The sequence below is a fragment of the Atta colombica genome, unplaced genomic scaffold, assembly GCF_001594045.1.
Source record: "Atta colombica isolate Treedump-2 unplaced genomic scaffold, Acol1.0 scaffold274, whole genome shotgun sequence".
NCBI classification, from domain to species: Eukaryota; Metazoa; Arthropoda; class Insecta; order Hymenoptera; family Formicidae; genus Atta; species Atta colombica.
The window spans coordinates 58,588-68,290 of record NW_017259375.1 but is presented as its reverse complement, the minus strand read 5'-3'; the positions used below and the strand labels follow the sequence as shown (position 1 = coordinate 68,290).

General features: G+C 31.9%; 2 protein-coding genes across 2 annotated transcripts in view; one reads left to right on the top strand and one right to left on the bottom strand.

Moving 5' to 3' along the window:
- The window catches only part of LOC108689687 (MKL/myocardin-like protein 2), a 236,124-nt gene extending 234,712 nt beyond the window's left edge, over window positions 1-1,412 (bottom strand). The window contains exon 1 of the mRNA XM_018196571.1: window positions 1,322-1,412. The gene's annotated coding sequence lies outside the window, so the exon portion shown is untranslated. The remainder of the gene's footprint in view (window positions 1-1,321) is intronic.
- Window positions 1,413-3,004: 1,592 nt separating this feature from the next.
- LOC108689667 lies at window positions 3,005-3,807 on the top strand. The gene is made up of 3 exons (XM_018196528.1): window positions 3,005-3,272; window positions 3,348-3,506; window positions 3,644-3,807. Exons 1-3 carry the CDS (start codon window positions 3,206-3,208, stop codon window positions 3,700-3,702), a joined length of 285 nt encoding a protein of 94 aa, XP_018052017.1. The 5' UTR covers window positions 3,005-3,205; the 3' UTR covers window positions 3,703-3,807.
- Window positions 3,808-9,703: the final 5,896 nt, after the last annotated feature.

The window sequence follows — 9,703 nt, the reverse complement described above, 5'->3', positions numbered from 1 at the left end:
TTACGTAATCTTTCAGAATATTTGTATGAAAATTTTAAAATTTTTCAAAATTTATAAATAATTTTATAACTTTCAACAGATTTTTTGTACAAATTGGAACACTTTTCAAAAGTGTCGAAAAAATTTACATCTTTTCTACAAGGAAAAAAATAGATTGAGTGAAAATAGATTCAATAAAGCTGTAGCTTGCTACACGAGTTCAGTATCTATAATTAAAAAGATTTTATGTTTTAACAAAGAAATTATATCTGTAAACAAATATTATATCAGTATGCTAATTTAGCAAATATTCCTTGCTACAATGAAAACTACTGATATAATAAATTTTCTTCATTACCGTAATAAAAGTATGCTTAACTATCATAATTCTTTTGATATATATTGAATTAATTGCAGCTGTAGATTTGTTGAATCGGTGAAGATTTAAATTGTTTTAATAAATCTTTTCTTTCTAGAATTCTTCATACATGTGAATCTTAAAATATTCTAAGATTTCTCATTCTATAATTTTTAATGAAACCCTATAAAATCTGAAAAACTTTAAAAAATTTTTTTAGAAATAATGGAATGAAGAAATCTTAAAATTTTTAAATTTTAATTTCAAAAATTCATTTACCAAATTCTAAGAAAAGATGTAGACTTTCTCAGTATTTCTGAAAAGTGTTCCAACTCATATAAAAAAATTCTGAAACAATTTTTACCAAATTAAATACCAAATTAAATATACTAATTAATTATACGCAAAAATGTTGCATTCTCCAGCTAAGAAACGCAGGCTTTTACGCCCGGCGGATTCCTCGTAGCGACATCGCACGGCACGAAGCCAATTCACCAGGATGCACATTCCAACCGACAATCTCTCGGACAATACACCGAGAGGCTGAAATCGTGGAGGTGCGATAAACACGCCGGAAATTCTTTTTTTTCCATTCTTTTTTCCCTTTTATCTCTCGTCAGACCAATCGGAGTTCTCTCGCGTGTTCCTCTCACGGGACGCAACGGACTCTGCCACGTAGAAACATTTACGCGTAATGCGATTCGTCGAATGACATAATTGGACAGCGGCGTTCCGGGTTTTGATTCTATCGATATGCGGCGCGATATCGCGTTCGATCGCGCGTCGATTTCGCTTGTAATCGACGGGTGAATTACAAGCAAAAACGTGATAAAATCTGACGCTCGCGCGTCCTCGACAATAATACAGAAAGAGCCGTGTGGGAAACTTGGCCTGAGACCTCTCGGGGGTGGCTCGGTTGCACGCAGCGCTCCGAGGCTGCCGGCAGCTACGCGACTGTAAAATTAATTGAATTTCGTTGCTCACCGATTCATCGAGCTCCGTCTGTCTTTTCCGAGCGTCCAGCGGCTGGATACGCTCTCCTCGCTCGCCGCGGGACCAGCGAAAACACGGAACGATTCACTTGTCACTAATTAAAGATATCGCGACGGCGGCCATACTGCCTCGTGCGCCAAGCGATTCACGCTCGGTCCGCGCGATGGCAGCACGTGTCGCTCAGATGATACTAGTCTGAAAAATATTTTTATAAAATCTTCTATTTTTTAATTTGTTGTATATTATTTTAATAATGATTCATAATGTCGTATATTTGTTATGAAAATTTTATGTGAAAAAATTTTTTTAAAAACTTCTTTAAATTTCTTTTCCAGAGTTCTTTCTTCAGAAATAAGAATATATATATTATAGAATAAGAAAACTTAGACATTTAAAAATTCTAGCTATAGTGAAACAATTTCGCTGAAATTTTACTAAAATTCCAAAGTAATTTATAACGAAATAATTGTTTATAATATTTTTTAAACACTAGATGGTTCATGAATAAATTTTTACAATATTTTTAAACGATCGAAAAATCCAAATCACCAATAAATGCACATTTACTTTCATGAAGTCCAATTTTAGAAATTTGTCACTTGAAGTCCAATTTTAAAAATTTGTCAATTTCTTTAGAGAATTAGTTTATTAAAACATGAATGAAAACATTGAATAAAACTCCTTTTATTTTATTGTGTATATGGGATATTATTTAAGTACGAGAGAAATAAAATCTGCTCCGTACATCTTGAGGATGATGTCGCGTAATGTTTGCAGTAAATTTCAGTGTATTATGAGATAAATTTCAGCAAATTTTCAGAATTTTTAACAAATTTTTCAAAAAATCGTAATAATAATTAAATTTTCAACCTGCTTTTAATTTAATTGAAAATTACTTTCAACAAATTTTCAACAATTTCGATGTATTTTCAACAAACTCTTTCCCTTTTTTTGAAAATTTCTTTTTTCCGAAATTTTCGTTCAGAGAAATTTTAGTTTAATCAATTGCAATGACTTTCTGCTATTTTTATTGAAAAAATTATTTTCTGCGAAATTGTAACAAAATTTCAGTGAATTTCCAGCAATTTTTGCTGAAATATTACTTTCAATGAAATTTCTATGAAATTTCTATAAAATTTTCATCAGGATATATTTATCATAGGAATTTATCATTTATATGAATTAAATTCTAGAAAAAGATTTAGGCAATATTTATAGTCCGTTTATAGTTGCATAATTCGCGCAATATTGGTCAATATATCTCTAATTCATGCTAATGTTTCATCAATATCAAAGATTATTTTAAATAATTAAATGCTAAAATACAGAATTAACATCGATTAAAGAAAGAACTAACTATGAATACCCATCATAAACATTTTCAGTACTTTTGAAAAATATTACAATTAGTATAAAAAAATCTGAGCAATTATTTTCTACAAAGTTAGAAAATTATAATGAAAATTCTAAAAAATTTTGCAATTTATATAAAAATTCTAAATTACATAAAAAGTTCGGAAATAGTTTTTACCATGAATACAGAATTTTTAGGAAATATTTAAAAGAAAAATTCAAAATAAAACAAAAAAAAGAATTTATTTTATATTGCAAACAATCTGTCTGTCGTATGGATAAAGACATACTTCGATAGTATCGACAATCTTCATTGTCGAGCGTTGTCACCTACAGTGCGCAGAGTGGAGGTAACAGCTGATTCGTTCTTCCTAACCTCCTTTACGCGATTAAGATGTTGATTGTTTTCTTGTAAATCGCTGACATTCTACGATTTTTACGTGTCAGTGAGGATTGGCGATCACGAGTACTAGCGAGTGCGATTGACTTTGATTGAACTTAGGCCAGATTGAATCAGCAACAATGGTGAAAGTCATCCAACGATGGAAGACTTCTGAGGATATCAATCTCTTGCGTGGCACCAGTGCTTGTAAGAATGACGAAACGTAATCTATTTGAAAACGCATAGGCTATAATATCGTAAGACATTTGCTCATCGTTTCAGGGACGAAGATTAAACATTTCTGGCGCAAGGGATGGATAGAGATCCCGGTGATAATGGGATGTTCATTTTTCTTTCTAGCTGGAGTCGGTATGGGCGGCTTTACACTGTATTATGGCTTAACACATGATTTAACTCCGAAATATTACAGAACGCCGAGAAGTAAGTAAAAAAAAAATTATATTTTCTTACAGCTTACTCGGCTTTGCAATTATTATGCAATCATGAGTCGATAAAGTAGAATTGCGCTGAAAGCGTCCTTACATAATTAATTAACACTAATTGCGTTAATACTTCAGTTTTCAGACCGGACGATCCGGAAGTTCAGAAGATCTGTTACACCTCGTCCTTTGATTAAAAAATATTTATTTAATAAATTTCAGCAGCACAATACGAGTGGTACACAGTTATTATATATCCTTCTATTGTAGATTTATGTTTTGAATAAATATATAAAATATCATTATACTTATAAGTTAGTCCCCTTTCCTTCTACTAACTCTATTTTCAAATTGACGGCTAAGATTGCGAATAAAATTTATATAATGTGAATATATGTATTATTACACACACACACACACACACACACACACACACACACACACACATACATACATATATATATATATATATAACATTTTATATATTTTAATTTTCCAAAGACGTTATATATTTTTTTGTAATGTTTCCTGAAATATCTACGGTCGCTCCACGAATATTGAACATTTAATTAAATTTATAGATTCTGAATAAAATTTTTTCGTAACGATGTACTAAAAATGAAACAATTGATTTTGATAGTGGTTGAAAATATAACGATCATTTTATATTCTCAACGTCATTATTGAACCTCTTGATCTTTAAAAATCTTGAAAGCGCGTATGTTATGTGCCTACACGTAACAATCATATTCGCGAAGAATTTTTATCGATTCATCATGTGATGCATTATGATTATCGTAAAATGAGATAATTTTGATTTAAAATTGAGGTGAATCTTAGCAAAATTTTGATGATATTCACGCACAGAAAAAAAAATCTACTATTAAAAAAATGATTAGCTTATTTTTTTTAAGTAACAGTTATTTTTAACAAAAAATACTTTCTTGATAATAGAAAAATATACAAAATTATACTTAATTACAAATTAAAAAAAACTCGTTATTGTATATGTATTTTCAAACAAGAATTAATTTTTTTAATTACAAAATTCTACAAAAAGAGTTACTTTATATATAATAAATAAATCAAATTTGGTTTATTTAATAAGTTTGAGTATTAAGTTTATTAGGATTCAGAATAGATTTGCGAATATATAAATTTTTGAAATAGTTCAAACAGGTAATTAATAAATTTTCTGTGAGCTTCTTAACTTATGGAAGATTTTGCTTTTTAAAAGTCTTTAGGACGCTGAATTCAAATTTGGGCTTAGAATTCTAAAATTCAAATTTAAAAAAAAATTATCTTCGAGTTTGAATGTAGCCTCAAAATATTGATTTTCAAAAGGATAGTAATTTGTACGAAGAAAGATCTAGTTTAACATGGTTCATGATCAAAGTTTGAAAGTCAATTTAGAAATGAGTATCTACCGCATCTACTAACTGTTTACGTAGCACTGATGAGTTTCAAATAAAGCGAAACCTGAAACTTGATACGTATATTACATACACACACACACACATCCACACATCCACACACACACACACACATACACATACACACACGCACGCACGCACGCACACGCACACACACACACACACACACACACACACACACACGTTATATATATGTTTGTAATTAAAAACTCCTTATAACTGAGCTTTATGATAATAAAATTATTCCTTTTTAATTCTGTCTACATATTATTATTCTATTATCTATTAAATCTATATATTAAATCTACTATTGTTTATGTTTTACTTTTTACCTGAGATTTGGATAGAATATTGTCAATTTATCTCAAGTTTCAGCGAATTTGAGCAAGCAGTTTATAAAACATAAGAAGGTCTCGAGGTTGCTAGTCCACAAAGAATTAATATTTAAATACAATATGTATTTTTCTGTGTAGACACATGTTAAACTCGAAACATAAAGAAACATTTTTAAGATTTTGGAGCATCTGCTCAAGGCATGTTTTAATTTTTTTATTAAAGTTATCCTGACTGAGAGAATCAAAGTTCATTTTACGGTATTTATTGTTAGCTGTATTGTGAGAAATAATTTTTGATTTTTATGATTCCGCGCGAAAGCTTCCTGGAAAAATCTGAAGAACATTTCAATCATTCGTACGTACTTTGAAAAAGCTTTTCGAACATCTTTTATATTTTTGCTCTATGTTGTCATAGGTTTTATTTTTGGAGCTCCGTAAAAGGACTTTCCTTGTCCTATCGCGCCAAGTCACTCGCACTTATGCTTTGTTTCGTGTCTTTTCGATATTCTATCCTCATTTTTTAGCATTAAATTTCCTGCTCACTGTTCCGCAACAGAGGTGAATCCTTTGCGTGTCATGTCGGAGGATTACAAAGCGTAGAAACGAAGACTTTTTATCTTGCATCATATAATTTTCTTTATGTTTATCTTCTTTAATATTCTTCGTTTAAACTGCTCACAACAAAATATTTATTATATCAGCATATCGCCATCCTAAGAAACGTGGACATACAATTTTGACGACAGTTGTTTTTTCATTTAAAAACTTCTATTTCCATTTCATTAAAATGATATGCCAGCATGGCAAAAATATTAGATTTTAATGTATCGCGTTGACAGAAAAATGATACATCGCAAATTAGTATTTTTTTAGTAGAGCATTTTTAAAATTCTTTCTGATTAGAACATAACGTTTTAAATAGGATAGCATATACAACTTCACTATTTTCTTATACTTTCAACGAATCGAACTCGAAAGAAATAAAAAAAAAGAAAATAATCGTAGAAACGAAAAAGTCTTCGTTTCTGCTTACGAATTTTATTTTAAAAGCCGAGGGGTTAATCAGCTGAAACATTGTCCCACAAATTATACGATTTCATTTGATTTTATATAATTTTATCTGATTACAAATAATTTTCTTCATTATATATGAAGTCATTTGATAAAATAAACGATTTTATTTAATATTATACAATAATTTCTCGTGGTTGCATATGCAATTATCGGATTATAGATTATACATAGGGATTTCATACGAATTTTACAATAATTTCGAGGACTCGGTCCTACGATTACATTAAGTGATTATCTCCTCGTTAAAAGCTTTAATCATCCTACGCTTTTATAATTTCGACAAACCATGTAATTCCGTGTTCGTAATTTCGGCGTAAAAACAACGGTGTGAGAAATGCCGATTAAGAATCTCCCATCATTGTATAAGGGGCGCACGAATCTCGCCGATGATTTTTATGAGTGAGACAGAGAGGGACTCTCCAGAACGGAATCTGCGACATTCCTATGAGTTACGAGGGCGCAGGATCGCGCAATGCTGATGGTGCTTTTCTCTGTGTATTGCGTGTGTACGTTATTACAACCAGGCGGAGGATGACGGCGTTAGCGTAGGTTGTACGCGCTGCGGGGAAGTGTGACGAGGAACGAGAGAGCGCGCGCATGAAAGGGAGAGAGAAGTAGTAAAAAGGTGGGAGAGAGTGCTAGGTGGAAGAAGAGGAGAGAAGATGAGTAGAGAGAACGAGAAGGCCGATCGTAGGGGTTGAGAGCAGCAAGGGGGAAACGGAGCACACGGTACGGAGCAACCCCCATTACCTCGCCAGTGGTTCAGTCAGCGTTTAGCACCGGCGTCGCTTCGCTTCGCTCCACGCTCGGGATCACTATCGGATACGTCCTCGTGCACATCGTCGCGTGCCCCCCAGTTTGTCTCGGGAGATCAATGAGCGACACATCGGCAGCCACATCCGGGTTTCGTTCAAGTAAATCGCGTCCGTAAAACCACTGTGAGAACCACACAGAGAGCTGAGGAGAAAGAGCTGGTACGCCGATAATCAAACGTGATAGTAGAAGCTGCCACTTGTCGCTGCAGCCAGGGATAAAGAAAGCAAGAGGGAGAGAAAGAGAGAGAGAGAGGAAAAAGGTGAGAAAAAGGGAGAGTGTGTGTGTCGCGAGAAGTGTTAGAGCGTGGACACGAGATCGAAAGAAAAAATCGAGGACCTGTACGGGTCCTTAACGTTCAGGACGGTGCATGTCTCGGACCCTGTTTCTCAGCTTTTCCTCCGGCAACGCTTTGTCTACGTTCCTGAGGTAAGCAGACGTGAATAATGAAGAAAATGCTAAAGTCTGTGCTTCTTAATTGTACCATATTATATTGTGATAGAAGATCATTTTATTTTTATAATTTGCATTTATGCGATTTTGTTTTGCAGTAATAAAAGTCTTTTAAAATTCAATCGGGAGTTCCATTTTTGTCACAAAATCTCAAACCTTGTAAGTTACAAGAAAATAAATTCTTCTAGAGATATATATATATATATTGCCAATTATTAATTACATCAATAATTTTAATTACCATTTTTTTAAAAGAAATATTTACCCATAATATATTCATATATACGAAAGAAATTCATGAACTTTAATGTTTATTGATCTTTTCTTTAATTATTTTATCAAATTTTTTCTAATAATTTTGAGATCATTTTTTATATGGAAATACATATAAATTTTTTTTCCTCACTTTCTTTCTCTAAATACAATATTATTCAGGAGAAAATCTTATTTATCATGTGCGGTTGCATTTAAGATGGAAAAAGTAATGAAAAAATATAGGCAATATAAAGAATTAACTCATCAATGAAAATATCCTGTATCATATTGCAATTAATCATAATTATTAGTGATTGTGATTGAGCATGCTCATAACGGGATTAAAACGTTCTTTTGAATATCGTATATCTGTTCAGTGATATATTGGCGATGAGAAACGTCTTAAAGGAAAAATCCTCAGTTTATGATTTGATCTCCTATTTGCTCAATGTCCTGCCAGTCCGTCTGGCAATCCTTTCAAGTCCTCCCAAGCTTTCAACTCTTTATATGTCCGTCTTAACCTCGTTGCTTCAAAGAAGAAACTTTTCGGGCATCTCATTGTTGAAATTGTAAAATCTTAAATCTTGTAAGTTACAAGGAAATAGATTTTTCCAAATATAATTAATATAATATAATTAATTTAATTTCATTAATAATTTTATTTAATACTTTCAAAAACTATACATATTTTGAAAAAAATATTACGCATAACTGATATTTCGTATTAAATCATTTCTTCAATTAGAGATACAAATATTTATCTTTGATCGCATAGATTTATTATATTTTTTTCTCACATTTGACATATGATGAATTAGGTTACATTAATCTCTTCAGTGTCCTAGAACTTTGTCCATTTTTTATATAAATGTGTGAAATGAATAGGTAATGCTAATAGATAATGTCGTTTCTTTTAAAAAAAGATGTATATTCACGATTTACGACGACATTAAACTCTCTCGTATTCTGCAATAAAACTTGAATATTTTTTTTATTTACAGTTACAGCTTTTAATAGAATAAAAAAAATAGGATTAAAGAACAATGAAGTTACGTGCACGATATGATGAATACATTTTCTGTATAGAAGGTAATAGGAAAAGCTGCTAATTAGTACTTCTCTGTAAATATCAGCTTCAAAGCGCAGTGTGTTTTTTGAATTTTACATTTCGCTACAAAATCGATTTAGCATAAAAAGAGAAAAAAAAAGATATCCACTTGGTGGTCGATCATAGATTTTCCGCTAAGCGGTTGAGAGATAATCCCTTAAAACTCTACGCACAGTATACGTGCTTTCCGCAAATAGCGCAAAGTCCACACGTATGCCGCTATTGCGCGACATTTTTTTCTCCTTCGAGAAAAACACGCAGCTTTGAAAGAGTTAATAATTATGTGCTCGTGTGTAGTATAGACATTATTGATTCGCGAGCCATAGGTCGCATTATACGCTTCATAATAAACCATTAGGATACGTGCTCGTATTTGAAAACATAATATTTCAGCATAGATTCGAAATATCGCAGGGAACCGAAAAAATCGTAAAGCTGAAGCTTATATGTCCGTATTTTTCAATAATCGATACATATTAGGTCGGTTTGCGAACGAAATTTTATACGTACGCCAAAACGGTCTTGCGACATAGATATAATTTGTAATCATACGGTTCTTTAGTTACGTAAGATGCCAATGTGATTTTCTTAAATTTTCTTAAAGAACGTAGAAGGGCAAATGAGAATTGGAATTGTGCAGGCATTAGTAACTATAATATAATTGTACCTATCATTAGTTTAAAATAAAAAGAGATTGATACAATCGGACGTTCCAACTCTTCTTTGA

Coding starts and splice junctions, on each gene's coding strand:
- LOC108689667 (XM_018196528.1), top strand. CDS start 3,206: ATGGTGAAAGTCATCCAACGATGGAAGACTTCTGAGGATATCAATCTC. Junction 3,273..3,347: donor CTTGCGTGGCACCAGTGCTT/GTAAGAATGACG, acceptor TCATCGTTTCAG/GGACGAAGATTAAACATTTC. Junction 3,507..3,643: donor ATATTACAGAACGCCGAGAA/GTAAGTAAAAAA, acceptor TTAATACTTCAG/TTTTCAGACCGGACGATCCG.